The 26050-nt window shown below is 51.4% G+C and overlaps 1 protein-coding gene across 3 annotated transcripts in view; it reads left to right on the top strand.

Moving 5' to 3' along the window:
- Positions 1–26050, top strand: part of SMG6 (SMG6, nonsense mediated mRNA decay factor) — a 243643-nt gene that overhangs the window by 207563 nt on the left and 10030 nt on the right. For 2 of the 3 annotated variants that reach the window (XM_025362851.1, XM_025362852.1), the window contains 2 exons: positions 9883–10059; positions 14165–14311. In XM_025362851.1, coding sequence (XP_025218636.1) covers positions 9883–10059; positions 14165–14311 — 324 coding nt within the window. Of the gene's footprint in view, positions 1–8261; positions 8353–9880; positions 10060–14164; positions 14312–26050 lie in introns of those variants that run through there. The other variant, XM_025362853.1, reaches the window with a different exon arrangement.

The raw sequence follows: 26050 nt of genomic DNA, 5'->3' as shown, positions 1-26050 counted from the left end.
GGTCTAGAGGACAGTGCCTCACACACACAGTAGGCACTTACATTTTGCTGAACTGCATGTTGCCTAAGTATGTTGAAGACTATAGATGTCTCCGAGAGACCACTCTTGTGCCACACGTAGAATAAATAAAATTAGGAGCAAATTTGGTAAAGGAGCCTAAACACAAATCTAAGGGGAGGCCTCCTGGACGTGGCTGTCTAGAAGGCAAACAATGTGGTTCTGAGTGACTAGAGCCCAAAGTTCAGTGCCTCTGGCCCAGAGCTAACTCGCAGTGTAGAAACAGACTGCGTGGATATTTGCAGACTGAGACAGACGGGAGGACTTTCATCCCCAGGGGCTGAGCCTGCAGCCTCCCCTGCTGGTTCAGTAAGTGAGGGCCCCAGCGCCTGTGTTCCAGGTTTCAGACCAGCTGAAGCCAGCCAGACCTGAAAGGCTTGTGTTGGCAGTGCCAATATCCGTCCTTAACCCCTGCCAATGTGGGTGGCTGCTCTCAGAGCACTCTGCAGGGGAAGCAGAATTGGACTGAAGCCCGAGCTACTGCTGCCTATAGCTTGCTCTCTGTGACGCTCTTGCCGCTGAGAATGTACCTTTCTGGTACAGCCGGAGCTGAGAGCTCTAGAAAAGAATAGTTTCTGTCCGTGAAGGAACAGTTCAAGAAGAGCAAGCGTACTCTATCTGGCTTTGTTTGGAATATCTAAGCTCAGGAAATGCAGGTGGGTAGAAAATACCGTACTGGGGATCTTCTCATCACTACTTTAATATTGGGAGACATGAGGCAAGGATCCAGCTGGGTCTTATTTAAGAAAGATACCAGGCTGGACACAGTGGTTTATGCCTGTAATCCCAGCACTTTGGGAGGCTAAGGCAGTAGGATTCCTTGAGGCCAGGAGTTCAGAGCAGCCAAGAGCAGCCTGGGCAACAAAGCAAGACCCCATCTTAGAATAAAATAAGATACTGTTGGCCAAGCAAAGTGGCTCACGCCTGTAATCCCAACACTTTGGGAGGCTGAGACAGGTGGATCACCTGAGGTCAGGAATTGGAGACCAGCCTGGCCAACATGGTGAAACCCCATCTCTACTAAAAATACAAAAATTAGCCCGGCGTGGTGGCACATGCCTGTACTCCCAGCTACTTAGGAAGAATCTCTTGAACCCAAGAGGTGGAGGTTGCAGTAAGCCGAGATCTCGCCACTGCACTGCAGCCTGGGGCGACAGAGCCAGACTCCATCTCAGAAAAAAAGAAAGATACAGTTGCAGGGTTTGCAGGGCCTCCTCAAACCCTCAACAATCCCATTAGCAAAGGCAGAGCCACCGCCCATACCCCACTGTGAAGGGACCTGATGGACAAGGCAATTGTGACTGTATTCCTGATATATTTACTAGTGGCACACTTATTCCGAAGCCCGGGACCTTGGAGCCTCTCTAGATTACTGGAGTCATGCATGTGTACCTCTTAGTTAGGTCCGGAGTCTTTCTGAAGAATAGGGAGAGGGATTGCTGAAGAGAGGCAAGGTCTTCCCTCCCCTACTTGGCCAGCCCAGTAGCCTGGATCTAGCACCTTAGTTCTGAATAAAATATTTCAGGCCCTGAGTGGTGGCTCGTGCCTGTAATGCCAGTGCTTTGGGAGGCCAAGGTGGGAGGATCACTTGAGGCCGGGAGTTTGAGACCAGCAATATAGCAAGACCTCATCTTTACAAAACAATTTTTAAAAATTAGCCAGGTTCCCGCTTGAGCTCAAGAGGCTGAGCCTACTGCAAGCCATGATGAGGCCACTGCAAACTCCAGCCTGGACAAATTTTTAAAAAAATTTTTTTGCAGTTCCAATAGCCAGGTAAGCATTCCAGGGCCTCTCCCCTTGGCCCTAGGCTATGTGCCAGCCCCATGCTTCCCACCTTGCCTCTCAGACTGGCTTCCAAACAGCTCAGCCGTGTTAGGCAGTGTCCCTCCCACCTCTGAAGAGAGTGGAGCAAAGAGGGAAAAAAAATGACAGCTGCTCAATTATCGAGCACCTACTGGGCCCAGGCATCTCGCTGAGTATTTGATATGTATTCTCTCTGTCTTGTCTCTTCTTTTTGAATCACGATATCACTCGTCACCCTGGCTAGAGTGCAGTGGCGTGCTCATGGCTCACTGCAGCTCTGACTTCCCTGGCTCAAGCGATCCTCCTACCTCAGCCTCCTAGTTAGCTCAGACCGTAGGTGTGGTGCACCACCATGCCCAGCTTTTTTGTTTGTTTTTGACAGACACAGTCTCACTATGTTGCCCAGGCTTGTCTTACCTTTTTTTTTTTTTTTTTTTTTTTTGCAACGGAGTCTGGCTCTGTCACCCACGCTGGATTGCAATAGCACGATCTCAGCTCACTGTAACCTCCGCTTCCTGGGTTCAATCAATTCTCCTGCCTCAGCCTCCTGAGTAGCTGGAATTACAGGAGCCCGCTACTAACCCAGCTAATTTTTGTATTTTTAGTAGAGATGGGGTTTCACCATGTTGGCCTGGCTGGTCTCGGACTCCCGACCGCAGGTGGTCCGCTGCCTCAGCCTCCCCAAGTGCTGGGATTACAGGCATGAGCCACTGCACCTGGCCTGTATTATCTTTTAAACCTCAAAAACAACTTGAGCAAACAAAGGCTCAGAGAAGTTAAGTAACTTGTCTAAGGATAAACAGCCAGGAAGTGGCAGTTAGTACTTGAACTCAGGTCTGTGTAACTATGAAGCCCAGGCTCTTTTCCAGCCTCCTGTATTGCCTTGTCTTGCCTCTTGCCAGAATGGCCCCGTTTTTTCTACTTTATTTACCTCATTACTTCCTGTGTATGCTTCACAACTCCACTGTTCCCCTGGTTCTCCCTTCAGTTTGAACATCATCTCCTTCCTAGTAGCCAAATACCTGTACCTTTTGGGATCTTCAATAACCCTGTCTTGGGACAGTCTCCCCACCAGCACCAGGTCTTGCCATCTGACCACTTGCCCGTTCCCACCTCCCCTCTCTGACAGACTTCAGCACACACATGGTGGTTACAGGTGGGAACAGCAAGCATCTGTGCAATGGTGGCTGATTGGTAATGGCCCTCGTTGCCTCTAAGAAGAAAACACAGCTGTTGGGACCAGACACATGGAATGATGTGGTTGCTGTGGGGGGACCAATGATGTTAGCATTTCATCTTGTGACCCACTGACCCTTCAGCTAGCACAGGCCAACCATAGGACGAGGGAGGGTTGGATCTGGACACTGGGATTAGAAATGACTGAGAAAGGCCGGGCGTGGCGGATCACTTGAGGTCAGGAGTTCGAGATCGGCCTGGCCAACATGGTGAAACCCCTGTCTCTACTGAAAATACATAAATTAGCTGGGCATGGTGGCACACACCTGTAATCCCAGCTACTAGGGAGGCCAAGGCAGGAGAATCACTTGAACCTGGGAAGCAGAGGTTGCAGTGAGCCGAGATCATGCCAGTGCACTCCAGCCTGGGTGACCAAGCAAGACTCTGTCTCAAAAAAATAAGAAAGGGGGCCAGGTGCAGTGGCTCACACCTGTAATCCCAGCAGTTTGGGAGCCCGAGGTGGGCGGATCACAAGGTCAGGAGATCAAGACCATCCTGGCTAACACGGTGAAACCCTGTCTACTAAAAATACAAAAAAAAAGTTAGCCGGGCGTGGTGGCGGGCGCCTGTAGTCCCAGCTACTCGGGAGGCTGAGGCAGGAGAATGGCGTGAAGGTGGGAGGCAGAGCTTGCAGTGAGCCGAGATCGTGCCACTGCACTCCTGCCTGGGCGACAGAGCGAGAAAGTAGCCTGTACTTAATGCTTCACATAGAAAGAGGCCCAGCTGTAGCGGGGTAGGCAGAGAGTGAAATCCTGTTTGAACTGATCCCCTGGACAGTATGCTCCAGGGCGTCAGGAGATGCATCTGGTGCAAGGACGTGAGCTTTCTCCTCATGCTGTCCCCCTTTTCATTCAGCCCCTGCACAGGTTCTTTCTTTCACTCCTCTCTGACCCATGAGCCTCTTTCCCAATTTCATACCAACTTCTTCTGACTCAAAGTAGGCTGTGAATGTCTGTCTCCCCATCCTAAGCTACTGCCTGTGTCTTCAGAGTGACTGTGCATCCTTGTGGCCAGTTTCACTCCTGCCTTCTGGAGTCTGCTTCCTGCCAGGAGGCCCCTCCCCCTAGGAATGTGAATAAACCATTTCCTCTGTCCTCCCAGCTCCAGAGGATTCCCTGTGTGGTATTTTTTATTTCTCGTGTCTGAACTTCCATTGGCAGACCCCTTCCTAGGCTGGCCCACCCTTGGCTGCTTCCCACCCTTCAGTTTCCTCTGAGGGTGAGTAGTGCGTAACTAGAGGTTCCCAGTTTGTGAAAACACATTAGTCGGAGTTAAATTTCTTGTGGCCAATCCTGGAGGTTTGGCTCATTAAAGATGATAATTAACCCATTGCTAATTGACCTCAGAAGGCAGCCAAGCAGCCTGTATTTTACCAGCCTTGGTGTTGGATTTGTAGGCTATTTTAAGGTTTCTTAATAATGTCAGCAAGACTTCACGTTCCTGTCTGCATCTTATTTGCTCTAAGGACATTCTGTAAAATTAACAAGCTATAAAGTTTGATTGAAGGTTTCAACAAATGTGAGAATAATTGGCTCCATTTAGAGAAACAAGAAAAACAACCTGTAAACTTGAGTTTGTCAGGGGAAACCCATGTGATTGTTCTGTTTAACCAGAGGAGCAGTAGCAAGCTGGACTGTTAAGACTAGAAAAAAGAACTGGCTTATAGTCCAAGTTTAAACTCCGATTTCTACAAACCAAAAATTCAGAAAAAGAAATTTTGCAGAATGACTAGTAACCATGGTTGTGCCTTCCAAGAGGGCTGTTTGGAGAAAATGGGGACCAGGTAACGACAGAGCGAGTCCCTCACTTCCTAGAGCTTGCATCCAGGGTCCTGGCTCTCCAGGCCTTCCTCATATTCCCTGGCTAGATTTGGAGGTTTTCTCCCTTCCCTGTGGCGTTAAGTCTTGCAGCTCCTTGCTCATCAGTATGTGATACCTGGTGCTTAATTCCCATTCTCTGTCTCACCCTCCCTTCCTTCCATAAAGAGCAGATAGCTAGTTTTCTCTCCCCAACCCACTCCCCGACCCCAGGCATCTCTGTCCACACTGTGCTTGTTCCCTGCTGAGTAGCTGTGAAGAGTCACCAGTTTTCAGAGAACACCATTTTTCTTTCTTTTTTTTTTCTTTTCTTTTTCTTTTTTTGGAGACATAGCCTCGCTTTGTTGCCCAGGCTGGAGTGCAGTGGTACAATCTCGGCTCACTGCAACCTCCACCTCCCAGATTCAAGTGATTCTCCTGCCTCAACCTCCCCAGTAGCTGGGACTACAGGCGCGTGCTACCACACCTGGCTAATTTTTGTATTTTTAGTAGAGATGGGGTTTCACCATGTTGGCCACACTGGTCTTGAACTCCTGACTTCAGGTGATCTGCCCACTTTGGCCTCCCAGAGTGCTGAGATTACATTCGTGAGCTACCGTGCCCAGCCAAGAAATGGCGTTTTTCTTTACTTCTCCACCTTTCCACCTTAAGTACCCCAGAACAGTAACCCAGTCTTCTCTCTTGACCTAGAGGTTTTCTCCTTTGTTCCTCGCTCCCCTTAGCTCCGGCCTCTACTTACCCCATGCTTACATTCTCTCTCTCTAAGGAACTGAGCCTAGGAGAAGACAGCCTCCTGTATCGCCTCTCCACATCTCACTTTCAGTTTTCCTTTCTGCTTGGTTCTTTGCGTGTGGACTTGATTAGAGTGATAACTGGAGCCCTGAAGCTAAAGGTTTCAGTTCCTGCTGCCGTGGTAAGCTGCCTCCGGCAGTCTTCAGGGGAAGGGAAAGGGGCTTTCTTTCAGCTCTTCCCTGACCTAAAGCCCCAGTTTTCTTTCCCAAGCTGATTGAAATGATTTGTATCTGATATTTTGTCAATTAACTTGGGAATTCTTGACAGTCGCCTACACAGTGAATCTCCCTCCAGAAAGGCCAGGACTGTGACTGAGAAGGTACACCGCAGAGGTCTGTGGGCTCCCCAGGGTGTTCCCTGGCTGGCAGCCCTTTTAGTCGCCTCTAGCCCCAGTCCAGCCCCACGTGCTAATGCAGCCCAGGAAGGGAGTCTCTCCCACCCAGCTCTTTCTCCTCTGGAGGATCCAGAGTTTGCCCCCAGAGCTGCGATACACATGCCACTTACATTCTCTGTTTTTCATTGATACAGAGTGGAAAAATGTGCTCACGAGCAGAGTTACTGTGGGATGATGTCACAGACTTCATCTGGAGTCCTTCCTCTCCAAGCAGGGAGTCCAGCTTTAACCCCTGTCTTACCAGGAAGTCCTCCTAGACCAAGCAAAGCTCATCTTGGAATCGGCCTAGGCGGTGATTTGAAAGGCTTCTTCCATTATGAAGTCTCTTATTAAGCATGTTTAAACTGTTCTGTGGTGTTCTTTCCCTGACTCAAGTGCTGGAGGCTTTGTCTAGGAGAATGTTCCCGTAAGTCTCCTACAGAACTCCGGCATCAGGAGAGCCGTGGTCCTCTTCCCAGTGGGCCTGTCCCCCACGTTAAAGCAGAATGCTTTTGCAGACAGGCCAGTGAGCTACAGACAGGTTTCTCTGTGCCTCTGGGCAAGCCCTGGACATTCTGCCTCTCAGTTTCTCCATCTCCTAAAGAGCTCAAACTTCGCCCTTCTCACTCCCACAGTACACTTTACACAGCTTTGACCATCCTCCCTGCTGCTTGGATTGCAAAGGACAGAGGACACTTTTCCAAGACAGACAACCTTGCTCTCTCCAAGCAGGTAGAATCATTTTCAGGCCTGTTAACACGAGGTCAGAGACCCCAGTGGATCACAGCCTTTTGCATATCAGCCAGAAGTGTCCTTGTCCTAGAGGAGGAACTAATGGCTATGGCAGACACAATCCCCAAGGAAACCAACTTCCTTCTGAATGGGTGGAAGTGAAAACCAGGAGAGGGCTACTCCTCGTTGCTTGTGTGTCCGTGGAATAGACAATTCCCACTGACCCTGTAAGGATGTGCTGCAGGCGGCCTCAGGATGTCCACATCCCTGGGTCCTGCTGTGCCCTGGAAATCCCCATCTCCAGGAGTCCCACGTCCACACATGTGGCTTTTCTCCCTCTCAGCCAGGAACCACGCTTTCTTAGCCACTCAGCGTACCACGTAGCCCATGCTCCAGCGGCAGCAACGCTCCTGCCCGCCTGTCTGTGCATGCACCTGTGGCACACTCCTGTCCTGGGCAGGTTTCCTCTGCGCACTGAGCAGGGGTGCCATTGTACCTCTCATCGTCCAGGTGAGGCCAAGGACCATTGTAAGCTTTTCCTCTGTCCTCTTCTCACCCCTTAGCTCCCCTCTCCTCTCCATTCAGTGGCAGCAGCCTCACACCAAAAAGGAAAGTCCTGGACCCGTTACATAATTCTCCATAGTGCAAGCAGTAGCTGGGGCATAAGGTCAGAGGTCGTGGTGGGGTCAGGTGGCTGACACACACTGTAACGACAAGGTGGTTAAAATTAGACCACAGAGAGGAAACTGGCAGTCTTGTGGAAATGCAGAAGTTTCCTATGCAAGTGAGAGGCTGGAGATGCAGGGAGCCACTGTGCGTGCTGCCTGCCAGGCTATTACTCATTTCAGCTCTGTTCTTTAATGCCTTTTAGCCCCTGCTTCTGTATTTCTAGCCTTCCTCATCACATGTTTGAATACACGCAATGGAACCATGGTTACCTGCCCTGGGCTAAAACAAGCTTTCCTTCTCCTTCACGGAGGTAAGCCCAGGACCGGGCACCCCAAGCTCAAGGGGCCGAACTTTTTCTATGCCCTTCTGGGAGGCCGAGAACCTTTTATGTCAACCTCTCAGGTGAAGGTGGTCAAAGTACTTAGCTTGAGATTCCAGCCTATAATGGTAACAGGGCCAATGGTGAGAGAAAGCAGAGAACACCCCTAGATGGGGTAGGAAAGCGGGGTTGGCTTTTGGTGAAGGTGGCAGAGGATGCAGCCACGGAGCACACAGTTGACTGGCGTGTGCCACAGTTGGCTGGCGTGTGCCGCAGTTGCCTGGGCAGCCAGCCTGCAGAGCGGTGCTCATTTATTTCCACTGTCTTAGAGAACATGGGTCATGCCTGCTTCATCTGCTGTCTGTGGTACCCAGCTGAGCTTCCCTGTGCTGTCTGTCTTTACTGTGAGTCTACTGTGTGCACAGCTTGTCCTTACAGTTCTTGCCAGTGACGTACAAAAACGATGAGATTTAGGCGGCTTTGCCACCAGATGGGTTGCTGTCCACGTGAGAGAGAGAACACCTGCACCTGTAGAATGATGATCAGTTGTCTCCAGATTAGTACCTCCCTGTGTGCTGCAGATAGAAGGGACTTCTTTTTTTTTTTTTTGAGACAGAGTCTCGCTCTGTCGCCCAGGCTGGAGTGGCCGGATCTCAGCTCACTGCAAGCTCCGCCTCCCGGGTTCCCGCCATTCTCCTGCCTCAGCCTCCCGAGTAGCTGGGACTACAGGCGCCCGCCACCTCGCCCGGCTAGTTTTTTGTATTTTTTAGTAGAGACGGGGTTTCACTGTGGTAGCCGGATGGTCTTGATCTCCTGACCTTGTGATCCGCCCGTCTCGGCCTCCCAAAGTGCTGGGATTACAGGCTTGAGCCACTGCGCCCGGCCAGAAGGGACTTCTTAATGTGAAGTTCCTTTCACATTAAGAAATGAGGATGCATTAAAAGAGAGGCCGGGGCTAGTCAATGAGGATGAAGGGGCCGTCCCGTGTGGCACATCTGGCCACTGATGTGTGTTTCCCATGTGGAATGGCCTTCAGCTTTCAAGCTCCAGATCCAGCAGGGCCCCTCTCCCTTGCTGAGCACTCAGCCAACAGGGAGAAGAGGATGCTGGAGGCTAGAGATGAAGAGAAGGGCACAAAAGGGCAAGCATGGCGGAGAGTGCAAGCCAAGCAGACGGGTGTGCAGGAGAGGGCATACGTGTGTGGTGCCTCCGGGAGGGGGCCCGACAGGTGTGGAGGAGAGGGCATGCATGTGTGGTGCCTCCAGAAGGGGCCAGACTGGGGGACGGTGGACCCTTCATCTGAGACACTTACACATTTGACTGTTGCTCAGGATACTGAGTTTCATCTCAGCTAAATCAGCCCAGGCTTCTCTGACAGCACTGACTTGTGTGCTCACATGGCCACGTGGGAGCGGCTTGGCGTAAACGTCAGAAAGAGCAGAGCTTTGGTGAAACATCCCCACCTGTCTCTCTCCTGACAATTTCCTGCCCGACTCCAGTCTCTCGAGCATGAGGAGCTCTTAGATAGGGCAGGCACCTGTCAGGGGAAGTCCAAAATGATCTGATTGAAATGAAACAGCCAAGAAAGCCCTTAGCATTTGTTTTGCACTTGGGCTGAAAATTCTCCTTTCGGGAGTCTGGAGCAGGGGTGCTGGGAGAGGCGTGGAGAGTGGCAGCGAGGGGCCCCAGAGAGCTCTATGCTGTGAAAGTACTCCACTCTTCCCTCTGCTGATTCTAGACCAGACTTAGAAGAATGTCATGTATTCTGTTTTGTATCAGGACTTTGGTCAAATAAATGTAAGGCACCTGTCACTGGTCCCTGGGGTTGTCTGCTGCCCCAGAGATAACCTAAGGAGAGACTGTGGAACTTTCCTTCCCTCAGACAGTCTTGGTCCTCGACCTGCCCTGGGCCCTCACTTACCACCTGACATGTCCTGGTGCCCTCCACACCCTGTCATTCATTCTGACCCCCTTGCCTGGTAGCTTTGACACTTCCCCTGTGCCCCTCAGCCGGCAAGCAACATCTCGTCTCCATCTTCCCTTTCAGAAAATGCTGTTTTTCTTCTCTCCCTCTCACCCTGTAGGTTATTGCAGCTGACTGCAAAAGGGTCACAGTGCTGAAGTATTTTCTGGAAGCCCTTTGTGGACAAGAAGAGCCTCTGCTGGCATTCAAGGGTGGAAAGTATGTGTCAGTGGCACCCGTCCCAGACACCATGGGAAAGGAAATGGGAAGCCAAGAGGGAACACGACTGGAAGATGAGGTACTATGCAGGAAGAGCCCGCTGTGGCAGAGGGAAGGCCCCCTCCCCATTCTACCCATGGCTTCAGCTTCTACTCCTGCTTATTTATGAGCACAGAGAGCTGTGTCTGTGTTAATATGACCAGCCACCTTCTTGAGAGTGTGCTGTCCTGGTGCCCCTTCCTGCCAGTCCACCCCGGTGCCTCCATCCCACTCCGCTACGAGTTCCAGATGCTTCTTTTAATGCTGCATTGAGGAGAAGGGAGGAAAAGAAAGAAGGAGTTGAATAATGTGCAGCTCTCGAGGCTTAGGAAAGGGAGAGAGAGGAGGGGTCAGGATCAAGTTTATAGATGTGTGGAGCCCAGTGCAGCACAGGCCTGAACTCCAGCCTGCAGCACACGTACAGGAAGAGCTGACATTGCTGGCCCTGTGTGGAAAATCACCCCTCCCCCGGCCTGCCCTCCCTCCTTGTTCCCTCCCTCCCTCCTGCACATCCTGATGTGATTAAGGAATTCTCCTCTTGTTTGTTTGCCCTTGGTTGTTCCTGTAGCCCTTGCTTCACTCCAGACTCGTTGTGTGTGTCTGTGTGTGTGTGTGTGTGTGCGCGCGCACACATACATGAGCCTGTGTACCCGCCCCTGCAAAACTCCACTGGCAGTTGCCCTGCCCTATATATTGCTATTGCATATATGTGTCTTTCTGGGGGTGATTGTTGATGTGGGTTTGTGTGTCAGTTTGAGTAAACACTGCTGCCAGCTTCCCTGCTGTCTGTGGGTTCTGAGTGGATGTGAGTGTGATGTTGTTGGAACATGTATGCATTTAGTATCACTGCCAGCTGCCCTGCTGTGTGTCTGGGTGTGGGTAATTCTGTCTGGATGTGTGTTCACACACACCTCACTTTTGCCTGAAGGTTGACTCTTTTTACCACACAGTGTTAAAGACAGGAGACTTAGGTGGGAAGGAACATGGGACTAAGGGAAGGGACGGAAGCGATTCTAGCCAGGGGCCAGGTCACCCATAGGCCAACACAGTCATTTGGCCCGCAGCAGTCTCAAGCGCCCGGTAGAGCAGGGCGGGGTACAGGGATGAAATCAGCAACAGGCCAAGGAAGCCAGATGTCAGCTGGAAGCTGTCGTTTGTGATCTGAAACAGTGATAGAGCAGCCACCTTTGGATCAGAGACGGAGAGTAGCAGAGTCTTGGACTGGCTTCATTAGAATAACTGGAGAGCCCCACCCCACCCCTGGTGACATAGAACTCAGCTTCCAGGACAGAGGTGGTTCCAGGGATAAAGCTGAGCCTGGGATTCCAGGCTCTCCAGATGAAACCTGGGCAGGGAATAATGGGAAAGAATGAGCTGTTAGCATGGGAGGGGATAGCAGGCTTGCTGAGCTGGCAGGGTGTCCAGGCTTCAGGCAGGGCAGAGCAAGTGCCACCCAAGTCCTGGGCACTGTGTGGGGAAGCACCGGTGGGCAGTGCCTCCATCAGCTATTTCACCCACACTTGAAGGCTGAGGGCAGAGCCAGGTTAGTCCCAGGCTTGCCCCAAGATGCCCTCTGGCCAGTGGAGCCTGCAGTCCCAAATACAGTGACGCAAGTGGGGCCCAGAGAGGGCCACAGCATCGAAGCCAGAGAAGGCCTTCTCTGCCCTCACAAGGAACAGATCACTTCTCTGGTCCCAGATCTTGGTAGTGCCACACTTTTTTTTTCTCGTTCTAAGGCTTATTGACCAGACAAAGGTTGTGACCCACGCCAGGCTGCCCACTTCTTCCTTTTCCCACGAGTCTCCTGGGTTCCTTCATGTTAGTGGCCTCTGGGAAACTCTACTTACCCTAGTCTGTGTAATTTCATAACCTTGCACTTCCTCGTTTACTGTGAGAGCTGAGCGAACCTCAGACAAGCCTCTCTGACCCTGTTTTGACCTCCGTCAAGCTCACTTCAAGCCCCGTGATAACCTTATATATCCCTAGTCAGAGCAGGCAGAGGCAGTGTTTCCCCATGGGCCAGGCTGGCATTCTGTCCCACTCACTGCAGTCTGGGTTAACCCCATGAACAAGGAAGTGAATGCGCAGTTTTCCTCCTTTCCATGGTCTGGGCCTCCCTGGATGTGAGTCCTGTGGCAGTGTAGCATGCCTGTGTCAGATTAATGGTGACTGTGGACAACATCCCAGACCCCTGACATCTCTTAGGATAGTGACAGTTCTGGCCTCATCCTCAGATCTCATCTCTCCCCAAACTGCGAAACTGAATCACTTCAGCAGATTGGGAGAGGTAGGGAAAGATGTTTCTTCAGACATTGTTCTTTGTGAATAGAACACAGTTTAGTTGCTTCAAGGTGTTACCAAAACACCCCTAGATTCTGCTCCCAAGACAAAGTATACCTCTGTCATCTACCCAGCCCCCCACCTAAGTAATCCCTTTCAGTCAAGCTGGACAGTTAGAGGAGAGAGCAGTCTGTACTCAACAGGTCTAGGGTGGCCTACAGCAGGTCTAACAATGCTGAGCCACTAAGGGCTGGATCTGAGCTTATGGTCTAGATTCAGGATGGCTTGGCTCAGTATTACTGGTAAGAGCATAAACTTTGGAGTCATATTCACTTGGGCTTGAATCCCTGCTCTGCCTTTACTCGCTGTGTGACCCTGAGCAAGGTGTTGACTTCTGAACCTCAGTTTGTTCATGTATAAGATAGGGATGGTGATAGCACATATCTTATCTCACAGGCTGTTGTGAGGATTAACTGAGTTAATACATGAAAAATGCTTAGCCCAGTACCTGGCCAATAATAAGCACTGAGTAAGTGATACCTGTTGTCATCGTTGTCATTATTATAATCCAGTTAGAAACAGGAACCTTCTACTAAATTATTCCCCGTGTACCCATGCTGACCCTGTCCCTCAAGGGAAGCTATCTTGGGCAGCTGCATGTTCTCTGTTGACCAAGGCCAAAAGTAAGAAAGCAAGGAATGGAGCCTAGGACCACCCAGGGAGTGATGGCTGCTAAGAGCTGAGGCTGCAAGTAGGGAGGTGCCATCCCTGGGGAATGCACCACCAGCCTGGCAGGAGACTCCTTAAGCCAGCCAGCCACCTCCTACCCTGCCCAGGCCCTGAAGGGCAGCTGAGCAAGGTCATGTCGTGTGAGTTGCTATAAAGGGGTCCAGCAATCCTCACACCACCGGTCTGGAGTCTTAAAAAGAAACCAGGGCAAGGTCTGCTGAGCTGCAGCATCTGTCCCTGGTGCTGTCTGGGGCAAGGGAACTTCCACGCCTGATTCCCAGCTGTTGGCTAGAGTTGATTCCTATCAGATCGTTAGCATGAATTAGATTTAAATTGGGTGGTTTAACTTTATTGTTTCCCTCTTGAATCATTGGTGACTTCAGAATGAAAATAGGCCTAACTTTGTGAGTGTGTACGAGGGAGAACACAGAGTGTGAGTACAAGCACACAGATGTACATGTGTGATTGCAAGGACTTATGGTGTAACTCTCTGTGTGTACGAGGGAGAACACAGAGTGTGAGTACAAGCACGCAGGTGTACATGTGTGATTGCGAGGACTTATGGTGTAACTCTCTGTGTGTACGAGGGAGAACACAGAGTGTGAGTACAAGCACGCAGGTGTACATGTGTGATTGCGAGGACTTATGGTGTAACTCTGTGTGTACGAGGGAGAACACAGAGTGTGAGTACAAGCACGCATGTGTACATGTGTGATTGCGAGTGACTTATGGTGTAACTCTGTGTGTACGAGGGAGAACACAGAGTGTGAGTACAAGCACGCAGGTGTACATGTGTGATTGCGAGGACTTATGGTGTAACTCTGTGTGTACGAGGGAGAACACAGAGTGTGAGTACAAGCACGCAGGTGTACATGTGTGATTACGAGTGACTTATGGTGTAACTCTCTGAGGGAAGAGGCCCAGAGTATAAAAGAGAGCAGCTCCGGGGGAAGAGTGACAGCTTCTGTCTACCTCCCTTTGCCTGAGTAGAGGGAAACACACACCAGGGGACCCTTTGCAAGGGATGGGCCCAGTCTGCATGGGTGAGGGACCACAAGGGCAATGTCGGGTTCAGTAAGTGCCATGGGTTCAGCTAACTGTCTCCTCTTTCTCCTGGTCGGCTCCACCACCCAAAGGAGGAGGATGTGGTGATCGAAGACTTTGAGGAAGACTCAGAGGCTGAAGGCAGCGGGGGCGAGGATGACATCAGGGAACTTCGGGCCAAGAAGCTGGCTCTGGCCAGGAAGATAGCTGAGCAGCAGCGTCGCCAGGAAAAGATCCAGGTGAAGTCGGCCTGGGGAGCGTGGTTCCCACGATGGGGGTTGCTGTCCAGGGCATGAGAGGATGTGGGCAGAGAGCAGAGCTGAGCAGGACACTAAGGAAGAGTTGCAGTGTTCTCTCTAGCTCTACCCGTTTTGTACTCTACCACTAAATTCTGGTAGCAAGTTTGGTGCCTAGAGTCTCCCTTGTCCTGGGCTCCAAGGCAGGGTTAGGGTCTTCTGAAAGCATCTGAGAGAAGCTGCTTCCCCAGTGAGAATCTACAAATGCACACCACACATACATGATCTTTCACACAATTTGAGCGTTTCAGAGTCTCCCTGAGCCTTATCCAGATATTCCTGGAGAGGCTGTGGATTCTCAGTTCAGAACACCTATTCTCAGGGAGAGGATGTCATGGCCGCAGTCTGCTTACCTGGATTCTCACTGAAATGGAAGACCCCTCTGGACAAGATACTCCCTACACCCTGGCAGAGAGAAACGCCTTAGTCTCCACAGAGGGACTTTGGCCTCTCAGCCCTCTCACGGGCCTGCGTCTTCACCCCCAGCAAGTGTTTCCTCCTGACCTTCCTAGGTCTGTTCCCTTGTGCCACAAGCCCACTTCCCGTCCTCTAGGGCTCGGGGCAGACAGGAAAGATGCAGTCCCGCTCCCCGTTTAAAGGCGAACCATGTGCACAGGGAAGCGTCAAGCCACCCACTCAGCCTCTTTAAGGACACCCATTTCCAACCCTCTCCTTTGGCAAAGGGTTTGATGCACATGATCAGGCAGACGCGGTGACGGTCTAGGCCCTGCTGCCTGAGTAGCTTTGTAACATGGGGCAAACTCTTCAGCTTCTCAGAGCCTGTTTCCTCGTCTGTAAAATGAAAGTGCTGGCCAGGCACAGTGGCTCACCCTGGAATCCCAGCACTTTGGGAGGCCTTGGCGGGTGGATCATAAGGTCAGGAGATCAAGACCATCCTGGATAACATGGTGAAACCCCGTCTCTACTAAAAATACAAAAAATTAGCTGGGTGTGGTGGCGTGTGCCTGTACTCCCAGCTACTCAGGAGGCTGAGGCAGGAGAATTGCTTGAACCCGGGAGGCAGAGGTTGCAGTGAGCCGAGATCGCGCCACTGAACTCCAACCTGGGCGACAGAGCGAGACTCCGTCTCAAAAAAAAGTGCTAGTAGCACCTATTTCCCAGAGTCACTGTGAGGCCTACATGGGATAGTGTATGTAAAGCACTTAGCATAGTGCATGGCACTTAGTATGTGCTCCATAAATGGCCACCTTTGTCTGATACTTGTCTCATCACCCTGGCCAGGGAAGAGGAATGAATGCCAGTTGAGATCCGTCTGTCGCCCAGGCTGGAGTCCAGTGGTGCGATCTCGGCTCACTCCAACCTCCACCTCCTGGGTTCAAGCGATTCTCTTGCCTCAGCCTCCAGAGTAGGTGGAATTACAGATGCCTGCCACCATGCCCAGCTAATTTTGTATTTTTAGTAGAGACAGGGTTTGCCGTGTTTGCCAGGCCAGTCTTGAACTTCTGACCTCAGGTGATCCGCCCGCCTCTGCCTCCCAAAGTGCTGGGATTATAGGCATGAGCCATCACACTGGCCAAGATCCATCATTCTTTTGTTTTCTTTTGTTTTGTTTTGAGATGAAGTCTTGCCCTGTTGCCCAGGCTGGAGTGCAGTGGCACAATCTCAGCTCACTGCAACCTCCGCCTCCCGGGTTGAAACGATTCTCCTGCCTCAGCCTCCCAGGTAGCTGGGATTACAGGCGCCTGCCACCATGCCCAGCTAATTTTTGTATTTTTAGTAGAAACGGGGTTTCACCATGTTGGCCAGGCTGGTCTCGAACTCCTGACCTCAGGTGATCTGCCCGCCTTGGCCTCTCAAAGTGCTGGGATTACAGGCATGAGCCACTGCGCCCAGCCTCCATCATTCTTTAGACAGATCCACGGCCCTGCTGCCATTGGAATCAGTGTGTAATACTGATCATCCATGTAATACCAGCATCATCCATTGTTGTGTGGCTGCCTCCCCAGCCCTGCTGTGGGTCTGCATGTGAACTTATGTGTGACCCTCAAAACAGCTTCATCATGCTTTTTTCTTTCTTTCTTTTTTTTTTTTTTTTTTTTTTTGAGATGGAGTCTTCACTGTCACCAGACTCGAGTGCAATGTCATGATCTCGGCTCACTGCAACCCCTGCCTCCTAGGTTCAAGTGATTCTCCTGCCTCAGCCTCCCGAGTAACTGGGACTACAGGTGTGCACTACCACGCCCAGCTAATTTTTTGTATTTTTCGTAGAGATCAGGTTTCACCATGTTGGCCAGGATGGTCTCGATCTCTTGACTTCGTGATCTGCCCACCTTGTCCTCCCAAAGTGCCCTCATGCTTCTTTTCTTGCTCTTCTTCACCATCTGTTTTCTGAGAAGTTCTGTTTCTACCTTCATTTCTTGACTCTCAGCCCAGCAGTTACGGAAACTGTTGTGTCAAAAATCACCAACATGGCCAGGCACGGTGGCTTACACCTATAATGCCAACATTTTGGGAGGCCATGGTGGGTGGATCATTTGAGGTGAGGAGTTCGAGACCAGCCTGGTCAACATGGTGAAACCCCATCTCTACTAAAAATACAAAAGTTAGCCGGGTGTGGTGGCGGGTGCCTGTAGTCCCCACTACTTGGGAGACTGAGGCAGGAGAATCTTTTGAACCCAGGAGGCGGAGGTTGCAGTGAGCCAAGATTGCGCCACCACACTCCAGCCTGGGCAACAGAGCAAGACTCAATCTTTAAAAAAAGGGAAAATCACCGATGACCTATCTTTATCAAAACTCAGTCTGTGTCGTATTTGACCTCCTTTTGTCTTTGGGCCCTAAAGCCACCTTCCTTCAGCTTCACTTTAGCATCAGTGAATGACCCCTTGTCTTCTCTCTGTTCACCAGACCACCCTCCTGGGCTTCCTCACCACCATTGTTTTTTTGGTCCCCTCCATGCTTCCTTTTACTCCTTAGCCTCAGCAAGCTGAGTTAGTGTTCAGCAGACGTGTATTCAGTGGCCAGGCGCGGTGGCTCGTGCCTGTAATCCCAGCACTTTGGGAGGCCAAGGCCAGCAGATCACTTGAGGTCAGGAGTTCAAGACCAGCCTGGCCAACATGGTGAAGCCCTGTCTCCACAAAAAATACAAAAATTAGCCGGGCGTGGTGGCGGGCACCTGTACTCCCAGCTACTCAGGAGGCTGAAGCAGGAGAATCGGTTGAACCTGGGAGGTGGAGGTTGCAGTGAGCCAAGATCGAGCCATTGTACTTTAGCCCTGGGCGAGACTCTCTCAAGAAAAAAAAAAAAATGTATTCAGTGACAATAATAGTAGCAACTAGCATCATCTTAAATTCCACCCTGGCTTTTAATCCCTAGTATCTAATTTCATATTAAATACTGTTTATTCACACATTTATTCCCTCCTTTCCTCTCTGTTTCTATTGCCACTACTACTATTCTAGGTCAAGTAGCTGCTTAGAGGGTAGCAATCAAGGCCCCTGTGTTGCACAGCCCCACAAGGTGCTGTTTCCCTTGTTTCTGTGAATGGCACCTCCTGGAGTTTGTGGCACACAGTCTGCCCACTGGGCTTCTGTTCACTGCGCTGCCTCCATCATTCTTTTCCTGAAGGAGCCACTCCCCTGCTCAGAAATCATCAGGCCTTTGCTTGGCTTGTAAAATAAGTCTAATTCCCTATTATTGGCATTTAAGGCTTTTCAATCTGTTCCCAGTCTGTTTTCCAGCCTCTTCTCCCACTACCCCATCCCTCATGAACCCTTACTAGTTATATGACATTGGGCAGATTATTTAACTTTTCTGAGCCTGTTTCCTCATCTGTATAATGAAAGTAATGCCGGACACAGTGGGCACGTGCCTATGGTTCAAACTACTCAGGAGGCTGAGGCTGGATGATAACTTGAGCCTGGGAGTACGAGGCTACGGTGTGCAGTGATCATGCCTGTGAATAGCCATTGCAGCATGGCAAAACCCCACCTCTTAAAAACACTAAAAAGTGAAAGTGGTAAAAGCACCAACATTAGAGCTGCCGTGAAGCCTCAGAATGAATCACAGCGTGTAAAATGCCTGTCCAGACACCAAGGCCCTCCTGCCTGGACAGTGACACTAACCTTCCTTTCCACTCCCTAGACATTCTCTGCCCTTTTCTACTCTTGGGTTTTTGTTCATGCTGTCCTTCAAAGCAAAGTGCCCTTTTTCTGCTCCATATATCTTGTTACCTGTCGAAATTCTATTCCTCCTTCAATCCCCAGATGAAACTCCATTTCCCCAGTGAGGCCACCCCTGGTCTCCCCCAGGAGGGATCCGTCTCCCTTTGCTTAGTGTTCCTTTGACACTCATCAGACTTCATTTGTGGACCTGCTGACATATCTCATGTTACAGTTATTTCTGGACTTGTTTCCCACATTGTACTGTGAACTCCTTGGAATCGGGAGGCATGTCTTCAGCTCAATTTAGCAAGTGGCACTGAGCATTTATTATGCTAGTGTCTGGGGGACACAGAACTAATCCCATTCCAGAGTGTAGTACAATGGTACAATGTGGTGGAGTCCTTGACAAGTGATTTGAAGTGTGAATGAGTGTCCATACAAAACGGAAGTCCAGGATGCCGAGGAAGCACATGCTGCCAGAATCCATCCCCTTCTGGAGCTTCGTGTTTAGCTTTTGCCTCTCCAGAGACCAACAGCACCTTCAGGATTGGAGGTCTCCTCCAACACTTGACTTCCAGTGCCCCTGGCGGGCCCTGTCCAGGCTGCCTGTTCTCCTGATGAGCTCCTGCTGAGGAGGCTGCTTAGGCCCAAGCATGGAAGGCCTGCTGCGGGCCAGCTGGAGCTGGGGTTACTGTGGCCCCTTTAAGAACAGGCCCCACATGCACCAAGCTGGCGGCCCTGCCTCCTGTCAGCCTCCTTCCTCCAGCCTCACAGCCACAAGAGGATTTCTCAGCAGAGGAAAAATTCCCCCCTTCCCTTCCCCCCCCTTTAATGCCCGGGGCCCTTCACTTCCATAATTCTTCATTTTCCAGCCTTGAACGTAAGCCAGACACATCTGTCTGGCCATATGCGTGAACCCTGGAGTCTGTGCCGAGGTGGCTGTAAAACAGGGCCGGTGAAGGCCCTTCTGGGAGAGCACACACATGTGTGCCCTCAGGCCATTGGCTTCCTGCCCAGAACCACGGGGGCTTCAGTGCTCCAAACCCATGCTAACCTTTTCTTATTTTTCCTCTTTTTGTTTAATTTAAGGGGGGAAAATCCAAGGAAAAGGTATAAATTGTCCTGGGAGTGGGGGAGAGGCTCCTAGCTGGAGAGGCCATTATTGTTGGCAGGTACCTGGGTCACACTAATACAATAAGGAAGAAAGGAGCATCGAGTGAATTAAGATTGGAGGGATGGGCTGTAAATTACACTGCTCTGAACTCCATCAGTCTCCAGGGTGTTAACCGAGAGGTGTAAGGCAAGTCCCCAGTTCCCAGCGCCTTTCACAGATGTAGCAAAACAGGAACCACACATGTTTGGGGAAGGGGATATGAAGATGGGGTTGAAAAAAATCCTCCTGGCCCCCAGGATAGCTATAAAGTCCAAGTGAGATCTAGGGCTGTAACCACACCCCCACTTCCCTGCTCTTACCTAGACCCCTGGGCCTAAGCTCTTCTGCGAGCATGGGGGAGGTGAGGCCTGGCCTCCCTCTGCAGCCTGTCCCTCCCTGCTTCCGGCGTTGCACAGAGGCTGGTGAGTGGGGCCGACTGGAGGTCAGAAAAGGGGTGTGGGGAGCTCTCAGAGCCTGTGCAGCTGGAGCTGCAGCACCCAGGCAGGCCCCTGGATGCTGGGGGCGCCAAGTCCGCCCACCCAGGGCTTTGAGGCCACACTCTCCGGCTCAGCCCACGCTCTGCCTTGTTGCCTGAGACAGCTCCTCCTGTTGGTGCTGCCCACCTTGCTGCTTTTCTCCTGAGTTCTTTGCGTTCCCGTTGCCGTTCTTTGGAGTTGTTCAGAGACCAGGGCAGGGTACATGGTTTGGGAAGTTGGTCAGAAGTGTTTCATTCCTAACCAAACCCCCAGGGCAAAGCAGTCACTGAAAATGCTCCTCCAGGCATGAGGCGTGGCCTCTTGGCACCTCATGCTGGCGCTGGCCCTGTGAATCCCCCGCTTCCTCACTGCCTCTCTGAGGCTCTGCTGTGATTTGTGCTGCTGTCGGGCGGGGTCAGGTTTCCTGAGCAGTTGCAAACATCCCACCTGAAACATAACAGGCTCTTCCTCTGGCCACATCTATTGTTTCCCTCGGCATTATGGCCACAGTCTTGCTCTGTGGCCAGCAATGACATGTGTTCTGAAAATAGCTTCTCTCCCCTGTCCCTTTCCCGCCCACCCGCCCTCCTGAAGATGTAGTCCCTCCTTTGTGGAGGCCCCAGGAGTTCCACTCTAAATTTAGCTGCCTTCCATTCATACTGCCACCCAGCTAGGGGGGCTGTTGTGGAACAATGGGGTATGCACAGAGCCCCCCACACCTGTATGGAAGCTGGCGGAAGGCAGACACTCAGCCCTGGCTCCTGGCTGTCGGAGACAGGGTGGGAGCCAACACACCACCAGGCCGGGGGCACGTTCACGTCAAGGCAGGAAAGCACATCAGCCTGTAGAGTGGGCATCCGCCCTTCCCACCCAGGCCCGCTCCAGCCTCCCCAAAACCTGAGTGCCGGGCCTCCAGCTTGCTCCAGCACCATCCACTGGGACCTGTCTTCCCACAGAGTGGCCAGGCCACTGTTTGAAACGCCTTCAGGCTCCTGCTCGGAGCAAGCTCAGAGGTGCCGTGCTTAGCCCTGCCACTCCCTCTCCTCCATCAGGAAAGGGCCTTTTTAGATCAAGTTAGTTAAAATTCAATCAGATTATCTTTAAGTGCCCTTCAGCTCTAAGACCCAGTGACTGAGCCCACTGTCCCCTGAAGTCCTGTGATACAACAGGTGGTATGCGAAGTATGACAGTGGAAACCACCAGAAAAGCAGGCAATTCTCCTTGAGCACTTTACAGTCTAGTTTGAAAATAAGATCAGTCTTCCTGAAACAGTAAGAAATAGCAAACAAATTGCCATAGTTATATTTTAAAAGAATGCAAGAATATATTAAGTTCTGTGGTACCTTTGGACATCCAGAAAAGCTGTTCTACGCAGCACTTTTTTTCATTAGCAGTGTACCCCAAACGAAGATGCTCTTCCTCCTGCTCCCAGGGGATGCTGCTGGTGGCTCTGCCCGCCTTCTCTAGCACACTTAATATCTGCCCCCTTTGGCTTCTGCTGGCCCAAGATGAACCATCAGCCAGTTCTTATCTCACTCACTGTTCCTATTTTTATTTTATTTCCAATTTTTCATTTACACATCCACATAGTGAAGATACATATATACAATAACTCTTTTAATAGAAATCAGTAGCCAGGCATGGTGGCACACACCTGTAGTCCCAGGTACTCGGGAGGCCGAGGCGGGAGGATCACTTGAACCTGGGAGTTTGAGGCTGCAGTGACCTGTGATCACACCACTGCACTCCAGCCTGGGTGACAGAGTTAGACTCTCTCTTTTTTTTTTTTTTTTTTTTTTTTTGAGATGGAGTTTCGCTCTTGTTGCCCAGGCTAGAGTGCAGTGGCATGGTCTCGGCTCACTATAACCTCTGCCTCCCAGGTTCAAGCAATTCTCCTGCCTCAGCCTCCTGAGTAGCTGGGATTACAGGCGTGTGCCACCATCCCCGGCTGATTTTTGTAGTTTTAGTAGAGATGGAGTTTCGCTATATTGTCCATGCTGGTCTCAAACTCCTGACCTAAGCAGTCTGTCCACCTCTGCCTCCCAAAGTGCTGGGATTACAGGCATGCGCCACCATGCCCGGCTAATTTTTATATTTTTAATAGAGATGGGGTCTCACCATGTTGGTCAGGCTTGGATGAGACTCTGTCTCTCTTTTTTTTTTTTTTGTTTGAGACGGAGTCTTGCTTTGTTGCCCAGGCTGGAGTGCAGGGGCACCATGTCGGCTCACTGCAACCTCTGCTGCCTGGGTTCAAGCATTTCTCCTGCCTCAGCCTCCCGAGTGGCCGAGATTACAGGCATGAGCCACCACATCCAGCTAATTTTTGTATTTTTAGTAGAGACAGGGTTTCACCATGTTGGCCAGTATGGTCTCGAACTCCTGACCTCGTGATCCACCCGCCTCGGCCTCCTAAAGTGCTGGGAGTATAGGAGTGAGCCACCGTGCCTGGCCTGAGACTCATGTCTCTTTAAAAAAAAAAAAAAAAAAGCTGGGCACAGTGACTTACGCTTGTAATCCCAGTACTTTGGGGGACTGAGGCAGCAGATCACTTGAGGTCAGGAGTTTGAGACCAGTGTGGCCAACATGGTGACAACCCATCTCTACCAAAAATATAAAAATTAGCCGGGCGTGTTGGCTCACGCCTGTAATCCCGGCTACTCCGGAGGCTGAGGCAGGAGAATTGCTTGAACCCGGGAGGCAGAGATTGCAGTGAGCAGAGATCGTGCCATTGCACTCCAGCCTGGGCATCAGAGCAAGACTCCATCTCAAAAAAAAAAACATCAGTAGTCCTCTACTCCACCCCTCCTCATCCCCCATTCTGTTTCCTGGTGGTTTCCCCCAGATATTTATCCTCTGGATGTGTAGAAAATGAAAAACAGAGTTGGGAAGGAAGAAAAGAAGCTGGCATTTGTTGAGTTACTAATATGTGTCGGGCACTTTGCTAGGTACTTTCATATATAAGGTGAATGTGGAAATTTCCTGTGTTACAAACCTTTTAATTTCTGTTGAAGACATTGCTCTGGCCAGAGAGGCTCAGGGATGAATGATTCTTCACCCTGTAGAGGCAAGGAAGCAGCCATGATCCCTGTGGGAGCCCCTAAGCAGAAGGAAAAGCTCAGAAGGCCCTCTCCTGGTCTTGCTCTGCTTCATGGTCCAGGTTCTCCAAGCGCCACACCTCTTGTGTCAGCTCATTGAATTGCTGTTTGTAATGCTCAGTGTCTCAGCTTGCAACAGTAAGCATCATAAGATCATCTCCACTGTAGAGAAGGAACTTAACCTGCAAGAGTTTTTCTGGAGACCCAAGCCTGTTAGCTTCCTCCTTAGGTATTATTGTGTATCTGTTTCCCAGTTCTCTGCCAGCTTGCTCCAGGAAACTCCCATACCTCAGAGAAAATTGGTTACTTAGCACCTTCCAGAAACAGAATTATTTTTCTCTCACACATTTTATGCCAACTCAAGTCCTTATTGCCACCAGTCTGATTGAGAGTGTCCATACGTCGCTTGAGTTCCAAGTGCACTATCCAGGGATCACTGTGGCCCAACCTTAGCTGCTGCTAGAAGGTTCCTGTGGAACTCTCCTTCCGGGTCAGCACACTTGACTCCATGCCAGGGCCAGTCTGTCTGAACCACAGCATTCCGATTGCACCCCCCTCACCCCCACCAGAGGCTTCTGCAGCTTTTTACTCATACAAACAAAAATAAACCTCACTACCGGCCTCTGAACTCCACAGCGGCATGCTTCCCTTGCTCCCCAAGTGTCCCATGGCTGCGAGTGGGGACTTGGCAGTCTCCCCACCAACATCACTTTTTCACTCCCTGCGCATCCTGTGTCCTCCTCTTACCGTGCGACCCAGAGATCGGAATGGGACGTGACGGCCGGCACAGGCGCCGTGCACAGCTGCCAGGAATCTGACGGGTAAAATCTGGAAAAGTTGGGAGGGCAGATGCTAAACACACACACACACACACAGCGCCACTCAGAAAGGGCCGGAAATGCAGACACCCGTAGAAGGGTGCCTGTGGACTCCAAAGCCCTCGTCGGCCTGCTGCTCTTTTTAAGGGGACTGAGCCAGTCTTGTGACCCAGGTGTGACCCCCCCAGAGGCCCACCGGTACCCCAGGAGAAGAGAGAGCAGCTTCATCTCATCTCCTGAGACTTCGTGAGGGCATGCGGGGAACAGGAAGCAGTTGTTTGGTGACTCACTGGGCAGAGCCAGGTTAAGGGAAGTTGTCTGCAGGCGTCCCTGGGACCGGATGATGGCAGTACAGCTCCGACCACCCTCACGGGGCTTGGCCCCACCCCACCCCCAGGGAAGTGGCAGGGCTGCCCTCTCCGAAAGGCTGCGGCCTGTTCACCTTTCTAGCCGCAAGCCAGAGCTAAGAACCCGGGGAAGTTAGAGTGTCTCTGGACCTTGCTTCTAGATTTTTCTCCTGTCCTGCCATCAGAACACACAGGTAGGCTCAGTTTGTCCCCAGCCTCCCTCGACCACTTGGCTTCAAGGCCGTCCTGCCTAATTGCCAGCAATAGAGGTAGAATGGTACCAGAGCTTAGGAGCTGACTGTTCACATAGGGTAAAAAAAAAAAAAAATGGCAGCCAGTTCCACTTCCTTGATAGTCAGACCAGGCTGGACAGTCGTTTCTCAAGGCAGGAGAACTGAGATGGGAGTGGACTTGCGGGGCAGAGGCACAGTGCAGAGCTGGACCCCCCGCCCCCGTCACTCCACCTGCCACTGCTCCTGAGTCTCCCTGAGCCATGCTTATTCTGTCCCTGCTCACCCAGAAAGACAGATTTGAGAGCCACGGTATCAGGAAAGCATGCCTGGCAGCAGAAGAGCTGGACGGAGAGCGCATGGCCTGGGAAATGAGGAACGAGAGTGCTGATGCTCCTCCGCAAGAGGAGAAAGGGCAGAGAGGGGTTTACTGAACCTGAGTGGGGACCATTTCCTGTTCTTACAAAATGCCCAAGTCAGGTTTGTTGGAATGCATGTCACCCTGTAGGTGGCAGCCCTATGCAGAGTGTCAGTGACCCGCCTGCCATGGGAAGGTCGCCCGCAGTAGTGGCACCTTTGCCCTCATGAGGTGAGACCAGTAGGAAGACTTCAGCAGAGCGGGCCCCTGAGCTGCATTTCTCATGCCTGCCAGCGTCCTGTGGCCTGTGCCTTCACCAGCTGTGGTGGCAGTGGCAACAACAACTTACTCATAGGGAGAGGTCCCTGGCAGGTCACAGAGAAGCCACCCCCATCATTTGAAGGCATGCCCTTTCAGTTTTACTGTCACTGTCAGTGAAACCTGAGCAGCCTCCTCACTGACTGTTGGTGGCCAGGACCCAGCACTGTGGGCCCCATGTCAGTTGGCACGCACGTCCACTTCCCCTGCCCTGTGCCTGCATCTGGGTCTCTGCAAGTTGCTCTGTGGCAGAAGGCCATAAGAGGGTGTGACAGGGCTGGGACCTGCCCTCCTGGCCCGGCCAGGTTTGTGTGGGTGCCCTCTACCTCCCTGCTCAGGGAGCATGCTGTCTGGGCAGATGCCAGCAGATCAGTTCGAGTCTTGGCCGTGGTCCTCAGAAGAGGAAGCAGTACAGTAGTGGCCATGTTTTGTAGTGACAGACACCCAGAGCCTGTCTCGAAGGGCCGCTACCACACGCGTAAGGCTGTCAAGAGAAGAAAATCGGACTTTCGCAAATGTGCATCTCTCGGGAACTTCCTGAGAACTGTGAAAGTCCACAGGGAAGGCAAGCGCTGGGCCACGTGCTTGGTGAGAGGTGCTAGAGGAGGCGGTGGGTCAGTGGGGCCAAGGACACTCTTCCGCTTTTATTCTTGTATCTACTTTTTGTTTGGTAGTTTAGCTTGCACTAGTAAGCATATGACTAGGCTGTCAGTTGCTTAGTACCATGATATGGTTGCTGAAGAAGAGGCTAAGCAAAAAAAGTGAC

This window comes from Theropithecus gelada, chromosome 16, assembly GCF_003255815.1.
Source record: "Theropithecus gelada isolate Dixy chromosome 16, Tgel_1.0, whole genome shotgun sequence".
Lineage (NCBI taxonomy): Eukaryota > Metazoa > Chordata > Mammalia > Primates > Cercopithecidae > Theropithecus > Theropithecus gelada.
Note: the sequence above shows the minus strand (reverse complement) of the source record. Positions and strands in the feature narration are given on the sequence as shown.